The following is a 25,132-nucleotide window of genomic DNA, read 5'->3' as shown; positions in this document are numbered from 1 at the left end:
TTTCAACATTATTTAATTCGTCCTTGCAGACCATGAAAGGAAAAAGCAAAAGCAGTCATGACCTGCTGAAGGATGATCCCAAGTTAAGCTCTGTTCCTGTCGTTGACAGGTCAGGAAAAAGAAAAACCTTAGTCTTCACATAAATAATTCCCCATTCTATTGTAATTGCTTTGTTTCATAATGCAGATGTAATCCATAATTAATGTAAAAGCAGTTTAATTAACACTCTATTTTTGTTTTTTGTATGTAAAGGAACCAAAGTGGCGGAGATGATTTTGAGGTACGTTCTCTTTGATTTATGTTCAGTTCAGTGATTTCTGAGGATGCAAGTCTGTGTCTGTGATCCGCTCCAGGATGCAGGTGATGATTCAGAGGATGACAGCGATCTTGAATCAGAGAGGGAGAGGATCAGAGAGAACATCTCTCAGAAACTAAAGAAAGACAAGACGGATGAGAAGAAATCCAATCCAGACACGGTGAAGAAGACTTCCCGCAGGTATGCTGTCCACCTTGCTGCTGTTTTCTGTTGTTTTTAAAATGTTTTTAATTTGTACATCAGGGACACCCAATCTTGCTCCTGAATTGTTTGGCTCCAACACACCTCAACCAGCTAATCAAAGTGTTTCAGAGTGCTAGAAACTTCCAAGCTGGTGTGTTACAGCCGGTTGGTGCTAATATCAGTTCTGCAGAAGCAGGATTGGTCGCCCCTGCTGTATGTAATAGATATAGCATGCTATATGCTGTATGTGATAGAGCAGTTAAAGTGGTGTCCAGCAGAAGGCACTGTTGCTCTGTTAAGTTCAGAAACACTATCTCTCCAGGGATGGGGATGAGTTTCTTTGGCATTAGTGTCCCAAAATGTTTTATGTGTTCTTTGTGTTCCCCTGAACTGGGCTGCAGCCTCACACCACTGTTTTTTTTTTTTTTATATATATATTTTTCCTAGTCCAGGTTAATATAACAGCTTTATGCAAGCTAACACATTTGGATATTTCTGCTTGTTTAATGGTTCGAACTCTTATTGATGTTTTATAAGGTTAATGTTTCTATATGGCCAGTAAATAAGAATCTGATTGGTTGATACAACACAGTCCTTTAAAACACTCATTTTCACTCCCTGCTCTGAAATGATCTTTTGAAGATGAGTTGTAATATGCAAACCGGTCAGTTGCAATCCATAATTTTGCTTACTCTTGTTACAAGTGAAAACAGTCCAAAACTGCTCTAAACCAATATGTAAGTGGATTTTGATGTGAGAGGACAGCAAGCGGTGGACTTTTTCTCTGGAAGAAGTGTTATAATGGATTTTGTCCATTTGCAGTGGTTTAATGTTAAAGACCTTGAGACCTATTTCTTAAAGTTTATGCGTTTTAACTTGACACTTCATCTTAACTCTAAGCTTATCTGAGAGACACTGAATAAAAAAAAAGACTGTAAAAAAGTTGACCCTGAACTTCAGAAAACAATGCAACTTATTACAATCGGCTTGCTTAGTTAACTCCACTAACAACTGACAGCTTAAATACTTTTTGTTCTTCTAACGAGTAACAGACAAATCTATTGAATTTTAGAAATATTGTAAGGCAATTAAAAATTGTTTAGCATTTAGCAATGCAAGGAGCTATAAACCTCGTTCTTTCACTTTTATGCTTGATTTTCCTCTTAAAATTAAAGGCAAAAAACATATTAACCTGGTAGACAAATATATTAAATCCAACAGTTTCAGTGAGATGCACATATACCTCAACACACAAATCACAAAGACGTTGATGATCAGCAAATGCTGATTCAGTAAAAATATGAACTCTATCATAGTTAGTCATTCATCATTTTAGTCAGTTAAAGAAAATGAATCAAAATATGAAACTTCTTGTAGCAGGTTTTAGTTGTGTAAATGGCTATTGCTAGTACTTGTAACTACAACTTTAATTTTCATGGTAAATCACAGATTAAAAACCAAGGGGAATACATAAAGCCCACAATAGCAGTTGAATACACTGAGTTTCTTGAGCGTTCAGCTCACTGTGATCTCAGCGGGTTGTCTGGTTGACCAGACCTCTGATTCCTGATGTTGCTAAAGACCAGTGACACCTGCAGTCAACCAGAACTGTGGCACAGTTGCTCCTCATCCTCACTGGAGCCGCTTCAGTGGACACAGCCAGGTCCCTCCAGGTGAAGCACATATCTGGCTCACAAATCAAATTACTCTGCCACGGTAGGGGAAACGGCTACCTCCTGCCAACCTGGCAACCCCAGCACTAGTCCTCCTGAGACACGAGGCCGTATCATTTTCTGTCTTACATCAGAGAAAATCATTCTAAACATGCTTCTGGAATCATTTTTATCTGAAAGTTGGCACTGTGGTGTTTCTTCGATAGCCGTTGTTGACTTTGCTCTGTGCCCAAAGATGCTTCATTTCCTTGCATTCATTTTGTTAATTGCAAAAACAGAGACGCTGCTCAGGGTTGTTTGGAAAATTTTGAAACCAGTGAGTTTGATGAATCCCTTACAAAGTATAGCATAGTTTTTATGGTACCACAAATAATGACCTAAACGTATAAGCTCTTAAATATAGTCAAGGGTCAGTTCTTTTCAGATTGAATAAATCAAAGGATTTTTGATGAGAAAAATTACAACTGACTGAGGTAAATTTTTAATGTTTGCCTTTTCTAAACTGGCCACAGTCATGGTGTTGCTGGGACATTGCTTATCAAAAAAGTCCACTTCCAGGTCCCCCTTGCTGTTCTTGTTAAAGCAATGATTAATTTTCATGTTACAGCTGATAACTGATAAATCATTTACATTACAATTCTACACTATTTTGTCAAAATAAAATAAATGCTAAAAGTGAATTTATGCATCACAATGTTATAATGTACACTATGTAAAAAGTATATATTCTGAGATTTGCAAAATATTGTTTAACAGTGTTGTTAATTTGTTAGTGTTTGTAGTTAACATTAGTGAACATTAGATGACGATAAACATAATGAAACATTTAAAAATAGCTATGAGCATGTATATTACTGTTTAAAAGTTTGGGATCAGTAAGATTTATTTTTATTTTTTAAATGAATTTAATAATTTTATTATACATAAGGATGCATTAAATTGATCAATTTAAAGCATAGGCATTTATAATGTTGCAAAAGATTTCTATTTCAAATAAATGCTGTTCTTTTGAGAATGAAAATATGAAGCAACACAACTGTTTTCAACATTGATGATAATCAGAAATATTTCTTGAGCAGCAAATCAGTATATTAGAATGATTTCTGAAGGATCATGTGACTCTGAAGACTGGAGTAATAATGCTGAAAATTCAGCTTTGAATCACAGAAATAAAGTACATTTTAAAATATATTCAAATAGAAAACAGTTATTTTAAATTGCCATAGTATTTCACAATATTTGTTCACAGTAATTGATTTGACTGTATTTTTGATCCAAAAAACAAAACAAAAGCCACCCCAAACTTTTGAACATAATGTACAATTGCATATAATGCATATCTAACGCAAAATAAATAAATAAATACAAATCTGTGATATTAGCCACTAACCAGTGTGGTACTGATATGTTAAGCTTATTAAGATTAGCAAAATAAAAGACTTTTGAAAAGGAGATAAACCTTATTTGTCCCTGGTAAACTATGCATGTACAAAATTAACAAGTTATGACAAGTTATGTGCCAAAATTGACTATTTTAGATAAAGGGTTTGTTTGAATCCCTGACTGTGACCTAAACCTAAAGTATCAATTCCACTGAAATGCCTCATTTTTGTGGGAGATTTTAGAGTTATATGCTTTTGTGCATCAAGTCAAATTCTGTGTATAGACTCAAACCTTGTACCGTCTCATCTTTAAAACCCATTTTTCAAATCCTCTCTCACATCAGACTCACTGTCCCAGGCGCATCTCTTTCTCTTTCATGTGATCCTTGAAATCAGCATGTGACCTTTGAAAATGGGGGGGATTAAAGGATTCATAACCTCACCACTGACTGAGGTGCTAAAGGCAGAGAACTCTTCCCCACAAGCCCCCTTTTCTGGAAGCACACCTGCCTTATCTCACCATCGGCCGTTATGTGTCTGGATAATTTTCCGATCATAATAAACATGCTCTTTTCTTTTGCTACATAATGAAGTAATGGCCAAACCCACCGAGTCTCACCGCTTTGATTGACAGGAAGCAAAATGCAGAAAGACTGTAGTATATTAAACACAAGCATGGTGTTTGGCTACAAGAACTGTAACCCAACACAGTGGTTTGTCTTGGCTTGCAATCAAAGAGTTGGCTGGTAGGTAGAGTGTTGGTGCAAGACAAAGGCAGCATTGTTGCAGCCCAGAGCTCTTTCCCACTCAGGCTTACAGGAGCTTATAGGTGAAGGGAGAAGCTTTGGTTGCCAGTCACCAAGAAGGAAGCACAGACTGTAGGACGGATCTGATGTTGCTTGGAATAAGTCTACGAGGCTCGAGCTGAAATCTAGCCCCTCTGGATCCATGTCTACTGCTTAAGATAGTATTTCATTTCCTGGTTGGCTTTTCGGTTACCAAGTTTGGCAGGGCTTAAAAGAATGCTTCCGTTATTCTTCAATCAAACATTTTTCTTTATTTGGAAATTTATGTGTGATCTTTATTGATAATTCTTCAGTTTACAATTAAATTCTTTTCAAGTTTATTTGTATAGCGCTTTTCACGATGCAAGTCGTTGCAAAGCAGATTTACAGAAAATTAAAGTTTCTACATTATATTTAGTAATAGCTTATCAGTGGTGACTACCTCAAGTTGATGTCCGTATGGCAGATATTTACTGTAAAAATCAAGCAGTTAGTGTAATCAAACAGATGGTGAACACTATGGTGAGGGTTAGCATCATCTGAGGTCTTCTGAGGGGTTGGCGTCATCTCTTCTCAGGTGTTCGGTCATCTCAGGTCTTTGTAAAGGCTGGATCCAGACTGAAGATTGTGTAATTCCTAGTTGCAGAAATAGAGAAGGTAATAGAGAGAAATTAGTGTAGCTGCTGTTCCAACTAAGCAAAAAATGATGTGGTCAACCCAAGCAAAAGAATGAAAATGTGCATTTGATCAGATGTAACTGAAGTACAAGATTATGAGATGCATTATGTGAATGCTTGGCTAAAGAGATGTCTTTAATCTAGATTTAAACAGAGAGAGTGTGTCTGAACCCCGAACGTTATCAGGAAGGCTATTCCAGAGCTTGGGAGCCAAATGTGAAAAAGCTCTACCTCCTTTAGTGGACTTCGCTATCCTAGGTACTACCAAAAGTCCAGAGTCTTGCGACCTTAGGGAGTGTGATGGATTGTAGCGTGATAGAAGACTAGTTAGGTACGCAGGAGCTAAACCATTTAGGGCCTTGAAAGTAAGTAGTAATATTTTATAACTGATACGGAACTTAATAGGTAGCCAGTGCAGAGACCGTAAAATTTTTTTCTTGACCTGGTAAGGACTCTAGCAGCTGTATTTTGGACTACCTGTAGCTTGTTTATTGAAGATGCAGGACAACCAGCTAGCAGTGGATTACAATAGTCCAGTCTAAAGGTCATGAATGCATGACCTTGCTTTTCTGCATCAGAGACAGGTGGCATGTTCCGTAACTTGGCAATGTTTCTAAGATGGAAGAATGCTATTTTTGTAACATGGGAAATATGATTTTCAAAAGACAAGTTGCTGTCTAATATGACACCCAAATTTTTGGGTGTCATATTAGTACATATCAAACAGTACATCCGTCTAGATGCAAGTTGTAATCTACGTGATTCTGTGTACTGTTTTTGGTCCAATAAGTAATATCTCGGTCTTACCCGAATTTAATAGGAGAAAATTATTGGTCATCCAGTCTTTTAACACACTCTGTTAGCTTAGATAATTTAGAAGTTTTATCTGGTCTTGTTGAAATATATAGTTGAATATCATCAGCATAACAATGGAAACTAATTCCATATTTTCTAATAGTATTACCAAGGGGCAACATGTATATTAGGGGTGCAACGGATCGTAGATGATCCGTGATCCGTACAGACCAGTCCCCACGGTTCGGCACGCATGTGATTCGCGGATTAACTGTTAAAGCTGCAGTCCGTAAATTTTGCCTCTTTGTCGCCATCTCTGTTTGAAAACCTGGAATTGCAGCCGTGTATATTATCTTAATGCGTGGGGTTTTGAGTCGGCACGGCTCAGCACGGATGAATCAAATGTTCTGAAGAGTATGTGGGGCAGTCAGTCACCGTACCGGTGTGGATATTTACCGTAGCCTACTTCGCAATCACAGATTCTAGCCTACGCCTTGGAATATATGACCCAAATAAGAATTTTTACCGTATATTGCCATCTGAAAAAGTAAGTAACAAGTTTTGAACACTGGCTGGTTATGTACTTTCTCAAATATTGATTTCGGATCATTTTTAACCAAAAAAAGTTATGGACTGCAGCTTTAAGTTTAACCATCATCGAGTTTAAGTTTATCATTTGCACGTGTTTTGTCTTGCCAATTTACACATTCAAGCAATTTCAGACCATTCAGATGAAGGAGAAGTCGAATCGGGACTCGTGCACCGTTTTCTGTGCTCAGCCGCTGCCGTACGCCACTGAAGCGTGCACACACAGAAAAAGAGAGGGAGAGAGAGGCGCGTTTCAGACAACGCCTCAATGGATGGATACATACACACAAAGTTATGTTTTGGCAAGTATTCTGGTAAACACAGTTGGTTATGTCTTATGTTAACGTATACAGCTGAGAAAGAAACCGGTTGTGTGTCAGTAGCCTATTACGTCCATGCATTTAGTCTTAAAGAGACAGCAGCCTATGGTTCTGTCTGCTAATCATCTCTATTTAACTTATGCAGTAAGCATTATTGTGTTGTTTTACACTTAATTATTACATTTCTGCACCTGAATACTACTGTTACTGTCTTTATTTATAATATTATGTTGTAGGCTGTTCTTCTATGCTTGCAATTTGTGTAATTGTTCTTGTTTTATTACTTACTTTAGTAATTAAGCTAGTTTCTGCTGGGGTATAGAAGTACTTAAAGTAAGCTTTTAGTAATTAATGAAACGCAAACTTTTTTTGCTGATCCGATCTGTGACTCAAAATCCGTAGTTTGATCCGAACCGTGAGTTTTGTGATCTGTTGCACCACTAATGTATATTGAAAATAGCAGAGGGCGTAGGACAGATCCTTGTGGCATGCCATACTTTACTGGATTTAATTGAGATGATTCCCCTTTTAAATAGACAAAATGATAGCGAGCGATCGGAAAGGTAGGATCTAAACCATCTTAAAGCCTGCCCTTGAATACCTGTATAGTTTTGTAATCGATCTATGAGTATGTCATGATCTATAGTGTCGAACACAGCACTAAGGTCAAGTAAAACTAGCAGTGAGATGCAGCCTTGGTCTGACTCGAGAAGCAAGTCGTTTGTAATTTTAATAAGTGCAGTTTCTGTGCTAAGATGGGGCCTGAAACCTGACTGAAATTCTTCATAGATATAATTTTTTTGCAGGAAGGAGCACAATGGAGCAGACACACATTTTTAAATTTATTTAGACATAAACGGAAAATTTGAAATGGGTCTGTAATTTGCCAGTTCACTTGGATCTAGATGGGGTTTCTTAATTAGAGGCTTAATAACCGCCAGCTTGAATGGTTTTGGGATGTGACCTAGAGATAGCGACGAGTTAATAATATTGAGAAGCGGTTCTTCTGCTACAGGTAACAACTCTTTCAGTAATTTAATGGGTACAGGATCTAATAAACATGTTGTTGGTTTAGATGCAGTGATAAATTTATTTAGATCTTCCTGTCCTATAGTTGTACTGCAGATTATCTTTGGGCGCAATGAATGAAGCTGAATTACAAGACACTGTCGATTCTACATTTGTTATTTTATTTCTGATGCTATCTATTTTATCAGTGAAGAAATTCATAAAGTCATCACTACTAAACTGTGAGGGAATATTTAGTTCGGGTGAAGGCTGATTATTTGTTAATCTAGCCACTAAATAAAAACCTCGGATTGCTTTGGTTATTTTCTATTACTTTGCGGATATGCTCAGCCCTGGCAGCTTTTAGAGCCCGTCTATAGCTGTACATACTGTTTTTCTATGCAATTGTAAAAACTTCCAAATTAGTTTTTCTCCATTTGCGTTCAAGATTACAAGTTTCTTTCTTGAGAGAATGGGTATTGCTGTTGTAATATGGCACAATACGTTTTTCTCTAACCTTTTTTAATTTTGATAGGGGCAACAGCTTCTAATGTATTAGAGAAGATAGTGCTCATATTGCTAGTCATTTCGTCTAGTTCATGTGTATTTATGGGTACAGAGAGCAGTTGAGATAAATCAGGCAGTTTATTTGTGAATCTATCTTTGGTGGTTGGAACAATAGTTCTACCCGGATGATAACGTGGAGCCATATAGTTAATATCAGTAATGGGCAGCATGCACGATACAAGGTAGTGGTCAGTAACATCATCACTTTGAGGTACTATATCTATATCATTAAGATCAATTCCATGCGATATAATTAAATCTAGTGTATGATTAAAACAATGAGTTTTGTCCACAAAAAGATAGAAAAAGCTTAGCATTGTCTGTATCGTTGGCTTAGAGGTGGCATTAATGGATAAAACAGCATGCTGATGGGAGTCCCGACTTCACAACACAGTGCACATGGTAGCCGCCGCTTATACTAAACCCGACAGGGCATAACTAAGAATACAAAGTGCTTCCATATGGCTCTTGGATATAGCCATACGCTCTTAATATTTTCATTTAAACCTGAGTGATATACCATAGCCACAATTCAAGAGAGAAAACTGTGAAACCGTGGGCAAAAGAATAGGCAAACAAGTACCTGGCACTTTCTTAGCAACAATCTAGACGACATGTAATAAAATAATACTTCCATATATTTCAATAAAAACAGCATTAAATAAATAAAAAAAATAAAATAAAAAAAAAGTCAATTGCATATATTTTAATAAATGTAACTATAATTATGTATATATAACACATGTATATGTGTATATATAATTAATATAAATAAATATATATAAATACATTTATATAGGCACAATCTATATAGTATAATGCAAACAAAATTAAATTCTGCTTTAAAGAAGCTCTAAAAGGACAATAGTAAATAGAATTATTAATTTACTGTATAATAAAATATTATTTTCATTTAAAATGGAAGTTTTTAAATATTGTGTAATGTAAAAAAGTTACACACTATAAAAAAAGTACATAAAAATGTGTATAATTTAATAATAAAATTTAATTTACATATATTTCAATAAGCATATTACTGTTGTTATATATTTAAAATGTTCTTGTCATTTTTATTTTTATTATTATTATTATTACAAGCATACTATATAAACACTTGGTACAAATACCTTTAAGGTGACTTCAACATGTGATGCTCTATTGTAAGAAAGCCAAGTAAGTCAAGTAAGAAAGTCGGATATTGAAAGTTTTTCCCTCATGTTAAAGTTTGTCCAAACAGCACTCCCAGCAACCATTTAGCTGAAGGGCCTCATCAAGAGCCTCTTGGCATTGCAGTAAGTCTCCTGTTCTTGTGACCTCTGATCTGTGTCAGTGAAGGTCAGGAGAATTTACAACAGTAGTGGATTTGCAGCCATCTGAATCCATCAAACTACTGGATAATCTTAAGTGGACTCCTGTCATTATCTGCCTTTTGAGACAATGGAAATGTCTCTTTCAAGAGAGTCCAAAAAGCAATTATGCACCAAAGACGATGACTTTTGGGTGCAGTGTCACTGTTTCTAATTGACCGCACCTGTCAGTTGTCGTCCATCATAATCCGATGCTGTATCAGCCTCTCAGGGAAAGGTCACCAGGATCAGTAAAGCACTGGCCCTTTTTGTGTGGAGGCCAAACGGGATCATCTAATTCTTGGCAGCTGTGCCACGGATCTGCAGGTTTATGGATCTGCAGCCCGCTGTAGCACTTGTGCCCTGTATGGGGCAGTCTGACGGAGCGGCTCCAGACTTCAGCATGTGAGGATCTTTTGACGTTCAGCCGAGCAGAGCTAAGAAATAACGGAGCATCTCTGTATTTGTTCACTGTTGTAAGTTAAGGAGCCCAAAATGCCCATGCTGTTTTAACATTTACTTGAGTATCAAAGAAGTTTTATGTCATAAAAAAAATTTTTTTTTCCTCGACCTTTTTAAATATCTTGGTATCATATGGAAATTCTTTTAAAAAGCATTTTTTTGAAACTAAGCTGCAAATGATGAATTCTGACGTTTCTTACCTCTAACGTATGAATAGATAAACACTTGACTGCATACATTTACACATCAGTGAGTTCAAAAACCATCCACCTATTTTAAGTGCATTTTGGGATATCACATTAAAAAAAACGCTGGATGGAAATGCCAAGATGTGCAAAAAATGCTTATCCATTATTTGATATAATAAACTCCCAGAGCTGCAATTCCCAAACAGCAGATTTAATTTTCATTTGTGATATTTAGCGCAACTTATAATCGGGAAGTGACGATTTTGTTCTCTTCAACTCACTGGAAGGAAACTTTATTTGCTTTATTTGCAAATGTTTTATGCAATATTCCAATTTTGTGAATAAGTTTAATTTGTAACAGAAAAACTAACAATAATATGCTGGAAAGTTTGCCAGATCTTATGCTGTATCGGTGGGTAGCACCTACAGCTCTGCATTTCTTTTTGAAGAATCCCAATTAATCTGACAGTTTTCTGATCATTTCAGTCTGCTCTTCAAATTTTGATGCCACGTTTCAGAGTAGATAGCTTTATAAATTTGTCACTTTATAATGTAGATTTGGCAAAGAAGACATAAAAAAAAAAAAAAAAGATCTTGACTAAATTTTTTTGTGATTAAATCACAGTTGTGTGATAGTTAAAATGTTTTGTCACATCATAGCAAGAAATTGCTGTGTTTTAGCTATTTTCCTTTCATCTGTGGAAAGAATTTAGCACCTACAAAAATAGATTTGTCTCCTTTTTTGTTTAACACCTAATGACGTTTAGAGCCATTTTTTAGTCTGGAGCCTAAGTAATCGTTAACATGTTATAGTTCACTCCTCAAAAGGTATATCATCGTCCTGTAGGAGATTATAGAGTTCACTGACAAAAGACCAAACTGTCTATTTTCATATTATTAGCAAAGCGATCATTTTATGCAGCATTGTGAGTTTTATTCTAATTAAGTGTTTTGGAATCACAAATGCCTACTAATGAACTAATTTCACTTCCAGCAATTACTCGACTTCTTTGCTAAGTTCACTTGTGGTGATACACACATTCTTGCGGTTTGGAGCTTTAGTTGTGGTAAAATTTGTTCATTTGTGAGCAAGCGGGTGGTTGAAGGATGCAGTGTATACGCAGCCTCTGTGTTATGGTTACAATTTCTGCGCTCTGCCGCTTAGGTCATGTGTTTGGCCACCACTTGACTCATCAACTCCATCATTAATATTTATTACGGAACTCTCAGTTATTCAAATATTCAGTCTCCTTTTTAAAAATATAGGTAGACTTTGCATTTGAGTCAGAAGGAGACCTGGAAAACTAATATTCTTAACCATCCTCCTTGAAACGTGATATTGTATGATTATTATACACCGACTCTGCTTTAACAATCTGCTTCAAGACCTTGAAGACATTTGCCCTCTCCAGATTATACTGCTTGATTATAAAACTCTGAACCATGTGTAAAAGTCAAAATCAGTACGAGTGGAACTCGAGGAACAGTAATTCCACTCCTGCAAAGTGCGAGGAACCACTCTGCGTCCGTTTTGGAAAAACAGATCAAAAACTTCCCGCCCGCAAGACGTTTTTTGGACTGCAACAGCAGGCTGGTGGAGGGGCGAGGGTTAAATGTTGAAGTCTCGAATCATGAGAGAGATTGGTCGGTGGCCAGTCACTTTGTGTGCTTTCTTTATGAAAAGTAAATCATCCAGAGCTCCCCGGGTTTCGCTTATTTGAATTGTCTGAATGAGCGACAATCGCTGGCTGGTCTGGAGAGCCGTGAGTGACGACAAAGTCTTTCCTCCACTCCTCAGACTATAAATGTATGCGTCAGGTCTCGTCCAGCACTTCATCACCAAACTCTCTCTCCCGTCTGATTTGTGAAATGACGGTCTCTTCCCCGCTGGCGGCCCGAGAGGGTTTGGTGAATGGCTGTCATTGTGTTGGCTGAGGGGGGGGATGTCTGTGCCCCCTGGCTGATGAGGCCGCAAGACAGTGGGCACACTTTGGCTCCTCTTCAAAGCGCTCACTCGTTAATAAACTCTCATCCCCTCCTCCTTTTATCACAAGGACACTTTATCACACTGTTCTTTTCTTTTCTTGAGTTAACAAATGCCTTTTTATCTGGCGCTGCTGTCTAACAAGGGCATATCTCACAGCTCTGCTATTTTAAACAGTCCATCACACTTCAGCGCAGTGCTGTTTATTAATAGCTTTGCTATTTCGGACAAATTGCCTAATTTTCTAAACGTCAGGATCACAATTACTTTAATCTGTAGAAATGGCTTTCTATGGATGGTTTGGCTGCTGTTTTGTCTTTTACTCGATTCGCTACTTTGGGACTACTTTTTTCTTTCTTTTTTGTGTACTTGTAGTTTGAGGACAAACATGTGCCAAATATTTTTGGTTTCTCTGCTAGTTTTCTTGAGCATTAATTCAGGTTGGTGACTTAGACCTGAAATATACTCTACACAAGGATGCAAACGTAAGGATTTCTAGCTGTGCAAATGCTTCTGGCTATGCAAGCTCAATTTCACGGCACATTGTTTTCTATTACCATGGCAGAGGAACAGTTTAAAAGAATCTTTCTGAGAAAGTTAGTTAAAATTAGGTAAAGTATTTACTTGAACAACAACACATCTGGGCCTGGTTGCATAAACTGCGAAGACTTAGAAGTTAGTCATGATTTTTTTTTCTTTTAGACTGTTCATAATTTAAGTCAGTTGCATAAAAATGTAGAATGGTCTAATTTGATACAAAATTTTGTTGGTCATACTGGATTTTAAGAATCAGTACATAATGGCTGTGTCTATGCAACTGGCCTTTAGTTTAAAGGGGTCATATGATGCTTTTTTAAAGATCATTATTTTGTGTGTTTGGTGTAACATATGTTGACATGCTTTAATGTTCAAAAAACACATTATTTTTCAAATACTGTACATTATTGTAGTTCCTCTATGCCCCGTCTCTCTCAAACGCGTCGTTTTCTGCAAAGCCCCTCCTTCCGACAAGCGCAGTCTGCTCTGATTGACCAGCTGACACAGTGCATTGTGATTTGCCACGGAAACGTGCCCAAAAGGGGAACACAGTCGCATGACAGACACAGTGATGATGCTCGTATGTATTTGCAGTAAACAAGCCGCGGGGTTAAGACAGCTGACTCCACTGTGATGTGACCCTGTCTCTCCCTCTCTCACACACACAACGCGTTACTCTACACCGCGCATAACTCCGCATTTGAACAGTCAATAGCAAATACTTAAACTAATAACAAAACATACTTACAGTCGCTGATTCAGAAGTGCAAGATTGTCATAGCTAAGTCGTAATTGACCAGTTTTTTTTGTGTGCAGGCAGCCTTGCACTCTCCTAGGTTCACAAAAATGGTAGTCCATAAAATGTGTTGCACAAATTCGAACATTTGGGTTGTTCTGTTCTGTTGTAAACAAATATTAACCAATGATTCCTAATTGCATCTACTTTCGGAAGGCCAAATAAAGTGCTTTTGCTTTCACATAGAAACACACAGCGTCTCCTTGAAAGACTGAAACCACGTTACTGAAACTGCGTTTACTGAAACTTTCTTTCGCGAACATTTGGGCGGCATTATGCAAATATTTCCACTTCGTGACGTAGACATGTGGGGCGTGTTTGAATGAGGCATTTTAGCCCGGTCTGGTTTAGCCTTCTCTTTTAGATAGAATAACTCCTTTTGTGGGAGACTTTGAGCTTTGTTACTCTGCAGATCTTATACATGCACAAACGGCTACATAACCTACTAAAGAAAAGCAAAACAAGAAATTGCATCATATGACCCCTTTAATACAATAGACATGTTGGTAACACTTTACTTAAAGCCTTTATGTATAATGCATTATAAAGAGTTATTAAAGGGTATAATGAATTATAATTATTCATAATGTGCGTTGGAATACAATAAATCTTGTCATAAATAATTGTGACCCTCTTTGTGAAATCCAGGCTAAAGTCGCAAAATCAAATTATGGTAACGCCGTTATTTTACGGTTACACCTATTAGCTGCTTATTAGCATGCATATTACTAGAATATTAGCCATGTATTAGTGCTAATTGAGCACATATTAATGCCTTATTCTACATGACCTTATTCTACATCCCTAATCATACCCAATACCTAAACTTAACAACTAACTATTAATAAGCAGCAAATTAAGAATTTATTGAGGGGAAAAGTCGTAGTTAATAGTTAACAAGTGTGTTACCTATTCTAAAGTGTTACCCAAATTATGAGATGATAAGCATCAAAGTTTGATTTCAACCATTAATTTCACGATGATTTCAATCTTTGACATGGTCTTACTCAGTCAATATTAAAGATATCAAGGTTACATTTTCACAGAATGTTCTTTACCTTATGAAGGATGATTTTATGTAGAAAACAGTAAATCACAAAAAAATTACTTTAATGACTTTTGTACAATGCATTATAATGTGCATTACAAGGCATAATTAATGCATTAAAACTACTTTTATAATGCTTTTTATTATTTAAGTAAAGTGTTACAGATATTTTTAACTTTTTTGCCGCTTGCAAGTTTGTTCCAGCCAGAGTAATGCAATAAAGCAGGTTTTATGTACAGGTTATGTATTCAAGAATTCACTTTTGCGTGTTTGTGTGTTTGAGTATGTTTCTGGCTGGTCACATTATCTGCAGTGTTTAGGATCAGGATTTTGTTAAATTATATCTCATTCTCAACTATTATAACTGTAAATAATAACTATAAAAGCTTAGAAGTTGGCCAAACGCCTCATAATTACACTTTCGAGCCAAAACTGAATGTTTAAAATCTGTATCTCGAAAGTATAGTGTGATGATAATTAAATATATCGTCATAAACACAGTCTATGACACTTTGATTAGTAAGCGAATGTGGTGGAGATGGACTCCATCTGAAGAACAAAAGGACATTCTGAGGAATTTGTTGAGCCCTGAGGAGTAAATTAGCAGGTGTTCGTCTCTCTTTGCATTTTTGTCAGCTTTCTCCACTCTTACTGGCAATCTGGCTGAGGGGCCCATTGTGTTGCTGTTGCCTAGGATATGCTTCTCTTGTTTGGTAAATGGTAGCATGTCCAGGCAAGCAAAATTATCACTTAGTTGGAGGTGTTTCCCCAATATGGCCTGCTCATTTCCAACCAAGGGTCAATGTAGGCCTCTAATAGATAACTCTTCACCCTTGTAGAAATGTCACGTCTTCTCTTGTTTCTTGCTGAAATGTTTATTTGTTCATTCCAACACAGTCTATCATAAAGGAATAGTTAACACTAAAATTATTATTTTTCTCTCTGTACAATTAAAATGCTTTTGACCAGCATGGCTTGCAAAACTACAAATTGTAAACTAGTTGTATCTAAAGTATCTAGACAGCGACACAACTACCACGTTCAAGGCCCCGAAAGGCCCAGAAAGTAAACAAGGACTTTGTTAAAATAGTCATGGAAGAGAAGAAATTGTTAAATAAAGTCGTTATTATTGTTTTCTTTGCGCACAAAAAGTATTCTTGTATCTTCATTACATTACGGTTGAACCACTGATGTCACATGGACTATTTTAAAGATGTCCTTACTACCTTTCTGGCCCTTGAACGTGTCAGTTGCATTGCTGTCTATGCAGGGTAAGAAAGCTCTTGGATTTCATCTAAAAATATCTTAATTTGTGTTCCGAAGATGAACAAGTCTTTCGGGTTTAGAACGACATGTGCAGAATAGTGGTGTCAAAATTAGCGCGTTAACGCAGGAGATTAATTTTAAAAAAAATTTACACATTAAAAATATTTAACGCAATTAACGCAGAAGCGGAGCTAGGTTTGGCCACCCCACTCACAACTGCTAAATAATTGTTTATTTAGACGTAGAACTTCTTTACGACCACATCAATTGGGAGACTTTTCAGATGCGTGCTCCAACTTTACCTCAGCGCCAGGCATGAGTCAAACAAGCGCAGAAATGGTACTGTGCTCATAGAGCGTGCTCTTCAAGTGCACGCACAAATACCGCGCTGTAGCCTGCATCATTTCATATCAAAACACGAAAGAAACGACGAGCATAGAATGTATTAGTTTTGTTGTCAGTTAAGTCATGAAGTTACAAAAAGGCGATTAAAGCTGCCTTAAAACTATGCATGTAAGTTTTTATTATTTATGGGTCACATTTAAAGCGGTGTCAAATCAAAAAACAAACTAAAAAGGAGGAAATCAATAACTTCTGTAGCTTTAAGCTTTAATTTGTCTCTAATTTAGAATTTAGTGTTTGATTAACTTTATTCAACTATTTTCTACTTGCTGAAGGGCACAGTTAATGTGAAGAAGGCTTTAGGTTCACCTAAATTAGAAGTTATTTTTAAAGTCTAATAAATGTTAAAATTGGCTATAGTCAATGATTAAACAATCAGTTGGTATCAGTGATACTTGCCTTCAGTCGTAAAAAAGATGGCATTACATTTATTTAAAGATTGAAAGTGAAATTATTGCGACGTAAAAGTATATTGAAAAACGTTACCGTTAGGTGGGATTTGTTGCGATTAATCACAATTAATTTCAGAAAAAAATTGCGATTAATTCGTTAATATTTTTAATCGATTAACAGCACTATACGGAATTTAAATTTTTAGGTGAACTATCCCTTTAACTGTCCTTATATATACCAACAAGCCATGTGCAGGAAATGAGATTGTCAGCTTTAACCAAGACAGAAGGCTCTGTAATCGTGCGTACCAAGACCTCCAGCAGTGGAACACTGCTGAGTGGCTCCGCTGAAGGTGATGCACTCTTTTCAGGAATGGAGACCCATAGAGGAGAACAAACAAATACATTTTCAATTGGGTGTCCCTTTACCTGAGTGCTCAAACAAGGTCAACCTTTAAATCATCTACAATGCCCTACTTTTGTCCCCTGAGAACCTAGAGACTAGGAACCTGGAGGTTGGGGTTCCAAGGTTCAACAGGAGTAACAGAAGAGAGCTGCCTGAGAGAATATGTGTCAGCTGAGAGGAGCAGATGGATGAAACAAAGGCAGTCATTGTTACGGGTTTGAATGGCTCACGTGTTTCTGGGCTGGAGGCCCAGACTCTGCAGCTTACCTGTGCTTTGTAGCCATGTAAGAACCTGGCATCAAAACATAGCTGTCAAGTCCTGTGAAAATATTATTATACCCCAATAGAAGATGCTGTCCTGGGAGCTGCCAGAAGACTCGGTTCTCTGAAAGGCAGATGTGGGTGGGGGCACTGTTTGCACATGGAAGCAACTTCCTCTCACAGACTCGCTTGGCAGTTTATCTACGAGGACCTCACACCTTGGAAGTGTGTGTTTGCCTGGGCCTGTCCTTATCAGCTGTCCTGTGACATCTGCATTTATTGTCTGAACAAGAGCACTGACTGTAAGATTCATTTTTTGTGGGGTTTAGATTACCTCAGATTTAAGACCAGTTTAAACTAATTTTATTGTTGTCACTTGTGACAGTGCTTTTTTTTCTGCAAGCTACCATGGAGCAAGAGTCAGAAGGATGATCTTAAAGTAGTTGCTCCATTGTTGATTCAAACCAGTAATCCCGAAGGAGCAATTTGAGGTAAAATGCCTTGCTCAAAGGCAAAATAGTAGTTTATTGGTTAAATCCTTTGTGGTTTAAGCATGCAACCTATTATACAGGTGCATCTCAATAAATTAGAATGTTGTGGAAAAGTTCATTTATTTCAGTAATTCAAATCAAATTGTGAAACTCGTGTATTAAATAAATTCAATGCACACAGACTGAAGTAGTTTAAGTCTTTGGTTCTTTTAATTGTGATGATTTTGGCTCACATTTAACAAAAACCCACCAATTCACTATCTCAACAAATTAGAATATGGTGACATGCCAATCAGCTAATCAACTCAAAACACCTGCAAAGGTTTCCTGAGCCTTCAAAATGGTCTCTCAGTTTGGTTCACTAGGCTACACAATCATGGGGAAGACTGCTGATCTGACAGTTGTCCAGAAGACAATCATTGACACCCTTCACAAGGAGGGTAAGCCACAAACATTCATTGCCAAAGAAGCTGGCTGTTCACAGAGTGCTGTATCCAAGCATGTTAACAGAAAGTTGAGTGGAAGGAAAAAGTGTGGAAGAAAAAGATGCACAACCAACGAGAGAACCGCAGCTTTGAGGATTGTCAAGCAAAAGCGATTAAAGAATTTGGGTGAACTTCACAAGGAATGGACTGAGGCTGGGGTCAAGGCATCAAGAGCCACCACACACAGATGTGTCAAGGAATTTGGCTACAATTGTCATATTCCTCTTGTTAAGCCACTCCTGAACCACAGACAACGTCAGAGATGTCTTACCTGGGCTAAGGAGAAGAAGAACTGGACTGTTGCCCAGTGGTCCAAAGTCCTCTTTTCAGATGAGAGCAAGTTTTGTATTTCATTTGGAAACCAAGGTCCTAGAGTCTGGAGGAAGGGTGGAGAAGCTCATAGCTCAAGTTGCTTGAAGTCCAGTGTTAAGTTTCCACAGTCTGTGATGATTTGGGGTGCAATGTCATCTGCTGGTGTTGGTCCATTGTGTTTTTTGAAAACCAAAGTCACTGCACCCGTTTACCACGAAATTATGGAGCACTTCATGCTTCCTTCTGCTGACCAGCTTTTTAAAGATGCTGATTTCATTTTCCAGCAGGACTTGGCACCTGCCCACACTGCCAAAAGCACCAAAAGTTGGTTAAATGACCATGGTGTTGGTGTGCTTGACTGGCCAGCAAACTCACCAGACCTGAACCCCATAGAGAATCTATGGGGTATTGTCAAGAGGAAAATGAGAAACAAGAGACCAAAAAATGCAGATGAGCTGAAGGCCACTGTCAAAGAAACCTGGGCTTCCACACCACCTCAGCAGTGCCACAAACTGATCACCTCCATGCCGCCCGAATTGAGGCAGTAATTAAAGCAAAAGGAGCCCCTACCAAGTATTGAGTACATATACAGTAAATGAACATACTTTCCAGAAGGCCAACAATTCACTAAAAATGTTTTTTTTTATTGGTCTTATGAAGTATTCTGATTTGTTGAGATAGTGAATTGGTGGGTTTTTGTTAAATGTGAGCCAAAATCATCACAATTAAAAGAACCAAATACTTAAATGACTTCAGTCTGTGTGCATTGAATTTAATTAATACACGAGTTTCACAATTTGAGTTGAATTACTGAAATAAATGAACTTTTCCACGACATTCTGATTCATTGAGATGCACCTGTATATCTGCCGAGATCTTTTAAAGCAATACTCAAACTCATGACATTTCGAACCTGTATGAAGTTTGTTCTTCCATGAAACTTAAAAGGAGATGTTTAGCAGAATGTTAATGCTGTGACAGTCTTCTCCACTGCTTCATGTGATCTGATTTGAGCTAATTCATATTTAAAGTGAAACATGTTCAGTTACGAAGCGCAGGACTATTGTCAAGGCTACTCTTTGTTGTTGAGCCATTAGCTCTTGGCTCAAACTTTGTTCTGTTGCTTGGTTTGATTCCACCACCTTCACCTGCAAATTAAATATTCTTAAGACTCCAATTTTGTCTTATTTTCTAATTTAAGAATAATGTTAAGAATATTTTTGTATTCCCAAAAACATGTCTTAATGCTGTTATCTCTTAAGATTGTTCTAAAGGCAAACCTTTCTTAAAATTTTTTCTTAAAATCCATCATAAATAATCTCTTAAATGTCCAGCTTATTTTAAATAAAGGTCATATTTAATGAATTTATTAGGTTGTTTCAAACGTTAAAGGGATAGTTCACCCAAAAATGAAATGTCATTAAATTTGTCACTGTCATTAATTACTCACCCTCATGTCATTCCAAACTTGTTCATCTTCGGAACACAAATATAAAAATGTTCCCATGCTCAGAAATATAAAGACATCGGTACAATAGTCCATGTGACATCAGTGGTTTAACTGTAATTTTACAAAGCTATAAGAATACTGTTTTTGCGCAAAAAACAAAAATTCTTCTCCTCCAAATCACGTCTTCCGCCATTATCTGGGTCTGGGAACAGCTCACGGATTTCATCAAAAATATCTTAATTTGTGTTCCGAAGATGAGCGAAGGTCTTACTGGTTTGGAATGACATGAGGGTCAGTAATTAAAGACAGAATTGTCTTCTTTTTTTTTAAATTATTTGGCATTTTAAGCATTGCAATATAACATAGTGATAACTAGCGCTCTGAAGTCACAAAATGATTGATAATGTAAACCAGTGGTTCTCAAACCTGTCCTGGAGGAGTCCTTATGTCTCCCTTATCTAACACACCTGATTCAACTCATTAGCTCGTTAGTAGAGATTGCAAGACATGAGTTGGATGTGTCTGATAATGGAGACATAAGCCCTATTCGGACGGTAATTGTTTCGCATGGGGACGTAAGTGATTTTCACCATTTACAGGGGGTTGTTGGTGATTTTAATGCCGTCCGAATCCAGGATGTCGGTGTTTTCTCTCACCACCCTCGTAAAAACCCCCGGCCGAATTACCTACTGTTTTTGACAAACACTAAGGTCGTGTGGTAATTTAATTGCCGTCCGAATCCACATCTCTTGAGTTTACGAGAAGAAATAGATTCAAAATTCAGTGTTTAAACACTCCCGAACACTGTAAGGTAACGTTGTACTTCGGTGTAATTTGCATATTTATTTCTGAAATGCTGGAAAGTATTTAAAAGAACAATACTTCATGACTGCTCCACCACAGCGACTGGGAGCAGAAAGAGAAGAAAAGCACGTAAACGTTCAAAATGGGTCTTTATTATGGCAGCAGCAGGTATGCAATACAATTTTAAAATATGTATTATAAACAGATATACATTGCGTATTATTTTCCTATTTTTAAACAGGAGATTTAAATATTCAAATAATAAACAGGATTATATATTATAAGATATGCTTGTAATAATAACAATACATTTTACATATGTATTTTTAAATACATTTTACACAATAATAAGAATAAATTGAGGAAAAAAAAAATCATTTTATTTACAGCAGACAATCATGTGACTGGCCACGTGAGCAGTCTGTTCCCGGGTTCGTATGGTTAACAAAACTCGCTCCTCCACTGTCAATAAATTGCTGTCTGAATCCATTAGTTTTATCACTGAGGTGATATGTAAATGTATTTTTACAGACGTCCATATGAGAAACAATTACCATCCAAATCGGGCTATAGAAAATGTGCAGGGCTAGGGGTCCTCCAGGACAGGTTTGAGAACCCCTGATGTAAATAGTGATCGGTCATGATTATGCCGAATTCTAAATTTAGTAACAGTTCTACAAAAATGAGTCAAATATGGACCTAATTATACAATTTTATAATTGCAGCCATTTTCGGCAACATTCAGTGTGACTCTGAGGGCTGAACTCCCAATAAGTCAGTTGCAATTAAATAGTGTGTGCGCTTGTTATGATTATTAGTCTACAGGTAGTGCAATTGAGGTGTTTTTGATTTGTGCTGATCTACAAGTCTTCTTTCTTTAGAAGGTTTTTTTGAATGCAGCCTCAGGTCAAAATTGGACTAAATTGTTTTCATACTCTTTTTGAAGAGCTCTGCAGTCTATATGAATTGATATTCAGCAGTTTTGAAGTGATGTAGGTTTCTTTTGCCAGTTAAAGAGCACTGATTAGCTCCACAGCCATGCTAAAGATCATAGTAAGACCTCACTGTTTGAGCTCAGAGGGGTTGAGGTGTATCGGTTCAGCCACAATATCCCTTCTTGAGGTGCCAGAACCCTGGACTGTCTGGAAGCCATAATGAACTTTTGATCTACCAAGGCGCCACACGATTTATTAGAGAATTTTATACTTCTAATGCACGTATTTGTTTCTGACACGTTGGAACACTATGCCTAAGGTAATTGTTGGTTTTATTCCCGTTTTTTGTGAACACTCGATCCCTTTGTTAATTGTGGAATGAAAAGCTTAATCATTTGGAAACCCCGGAGCTGAGGAGATGTTCATATCCTGTGTGCTGTTCTGAGGATTGTGTTTTCATATCAACCATTTCAAATAAATAATAATAAAAATTTAATATCAGCACCCTGCAGACATTCAGAAATGTTCTTGTTTTCTCCCTCTTGACTTTAGTTACAATCGCGAAGTTCGCTCTTGCCAAACCTTACACATACAGCAGCTCGATTTGATTTGTGACAGCATGTCAACGAATAACTTGGAGGAAGGTTTATGGAAGTATTTGCACAGGACAAGAAAAAAAAAAAATCACTGAATTTCACGAGGTTGTTGCACTTTTGTTAGAACAAATGAATGGTTGTTCATATTTGAAATACTTTGGTTTGAAATATTTTGTGTCTGTGATGAGTTGGCTACATCCAAAGTTTTTTTCCGTAGACTAACATTCTAAAATTTTAATTTCTGCTTGAAAACATTTGGTCTTTTGAGTGTATTTAAGATTTGGCCATTGTCCATGTCACGTTAACTTGTTAAAATGTTTTATTCATTACTTGAATGATTAATCTCAAATAGCAGGAAAATATCTTCAATTGCTATGCATAAAAAGTGTGCTACATGTTTTTCCTTCCGTAACATGTTTTTCCCTTCTACATTTTGCAAGACTTATTGAGAAACTGTTCCTTCCAAGACTGGAAATTAATTCCAGCTCTCGGTTGAATGTCTTTCCACAGTGATGAATTGAGAAAAGAAGCTCGCCAGCTGAAGAAAGAATTACTTGCAATCAAACAGCGAAAAGAAGATGGTGTGAAGAAAGAAGAGGATGTCAGTGAGGGTGAGTGTCTGTGCCACAAAATCACAGCTGTTTGTCTTTTCATTGACAGAATTTGAAAAAGCTCTGTAAAATTACCAGTATTCTTCGAAATGTCATGTTTTGTACTGTTTTAACAGTGAAAGTGTAATTTATTTCTCACATATGGTGTAATGAAAGTATTTCAACCTCTCCCAAAATCAAGTCAACATGATCTTCCAAACAACTGAATTGTTCTTTTTTTGGAGGTTTGTTTTTCTACATCAGGCCTTGCTTTTTATGTCAAAAATATCTGAAGCTGCTGCTGCGCGTGCGTGCGTGCGTGTTTAAAGCCTGAATGTTGGCTCTGAGTGAGCGTGTGGATAACATTAAACGTTTGGCATTGCTAGCTGTTATTTAGTCGATTCTTTTAGACATGCCTAGTTAATTGCTTGCCTTTTGTGAGCATTTTGAAGAGCAGTGAAACTTTTTTGGTCATTATTTGGTCATCATTTACTCAACCCCATGTCATTCCAAACCTGTGAAATCTTTGGAATACTTATGAAGAAATTTCGCATAATGTCCTAAAAGTGGGCCCATTGTAATTTGTAATTTAATATGTTGATTGGATTGTTCAAACAATTCAGTTGGATTTGCACTTTGTCAGAGTCTTTCCGATAGCTATTTAATTAGTAAATTACATTTGTTTAAATATCCCCCAGTGAAAGCAACAGTGAATGAAATGGTCTATATGACACTGTTTCTATTTTTCTTTTGAATCCATACAGTACCTGTGTCTAATTAATTGAAATCATGAAACCTACACAATTTAACAGCAATTTATTAACAGTTTAACTACAATTACATTTTTTTTTTTCTCAAATTCAGTTTTATTTTTACCAATTCTGTTTTCCATAAATTTTTTGGATTCAATTTTAATGGTTTCATTAAATGTTAATAATCAAAAGCATCTCTAATTAATTGATTTTGCTTAAATATTTATATAATTTATTATTATTATTATTATTATTATTCAGAATTACTGTGTTGTGTTTTTATGTTTTTCTGGTAAATATTCCTTAAAAGAATAATGTTTTAATAAAAGTAATTAGTAGTAGTTCTATCATTACATTAAGCAATATATTTGTCACAGTTTCTTCAAGTTAAATTGAACTTTTATTTTGACAGGATGCTGTGAAGACCTCTGTATTTCTGTTTGTATGACGATAGTTTTACTCAAAAGAAATGGTAAAATGCTCATGAAGTGACTCTCAGAGCAGTTTTAGAGCACATTTATGTTCATGTGTTCATATAGTGAGGCGGCAGAGGCTGAAAACACTGAGCATCACAAGCACTTCAGTATGTGTGTAGTAAACAAAAACAAGTGTCTGTGCCATTCATTTACACAGACACACAGAACATGCAGGATTCATATTTAAATGGTATTTTTGCAGCTTAATATTAACACACTAGTTCATATCGCATTTTGATTTGAAAAATAAATAAATAAAATTACTATAATGCATTAAATAAATACGTATATAAATGGATGTCGTCTTTAATTTTGTATTTATTTGATATTTGTACTGTTTTTAATTTATAGTGATTTCAAATATTAAAAGATCATCAGAATGCACAGATTTATTGCTATAGCAATGTATAAACAGTTGTAGTAGTTGTAGTAATGAGAATCAAATGTGACCCTGGACCACAAAACCAGTCTAAAGTCGCTGGGGTATATTTATAGCAATAGCCAAAAATACATTGTATGGGTCAAAATGATCGATTTTTCTTTTGTGCCAAAAATCATTAGCATATTAAGTAAAGATCATGTTCCATGAAGATATTTTGAAAATTTCCTACCATAAATATATCAAAACTTAATTTTTGATTAGTAATATGCATTGCCAAGACCTTCATTTGGACAAATTTAAAGGCAATTATCTCAGTATTTCGATTTTTCTTTTTTTTTTTGCACCCTCAGATTCCAGATTTTCAAATAGTTATATCTCAGCCAAATATTGTCCGATCCTAACAAACCAAGCTTATTTATTCAGCTTTCGGATGATGTATAAATCTCAATTTCGGAAAATTGACCCTTATGACTGGTT

At 36.5% G+C, this 25,132-nt stretch overlaps 1 protein-coding gene across 1 annotated transcript in view; it reads left to right on the top strand.

The window, feature by feature from the left end:
* cwc27 (CWC27 spliceosome associated cyclophilin) overlaps positions 1-25,132 on the top strand; it is a 52,991-nt gene that overhangs the window by 8,116 nt on the left and 19,743 nt on the right. The window contains exons 8-11 of the mRNA XM_058789680.1: positions 30-109; positions 253-280; positions 354-496; positions 22,966-23,066. Of these exons, the coding sequence (XP_058645663.1) occupies positions 30-109; positions 253-280; positions 354-496; positions 22,966-23,066 (352 nt within the window). The remainder of the gene's footprint in view (positions 1-29; positions 110-252; positions 281-353; positions 497-22,965; positions 23,067-25,132) is intronic.

The sequence above is a fragment of the Onychostoma macrolepis genome, chromosome 10 (genome assembly GCF_012432095.1).
Source record: "Onychostoma macrolepis isolate SWU-2019 chromosome 10, ASM1243209v1, whole genome shotgun sequence".
Taxonomy (NCBI): Eukaryota; Metazoa; Chordata; class Actinopteri; order Cypriniformes; family Cyprinidae; genus Onychostoma; species Onychostoma macrolepis.
Note: the sequence above shows the minus strand (reverse complement) of the source record. Positions and strands in the feature narration are given on the sequence as shown.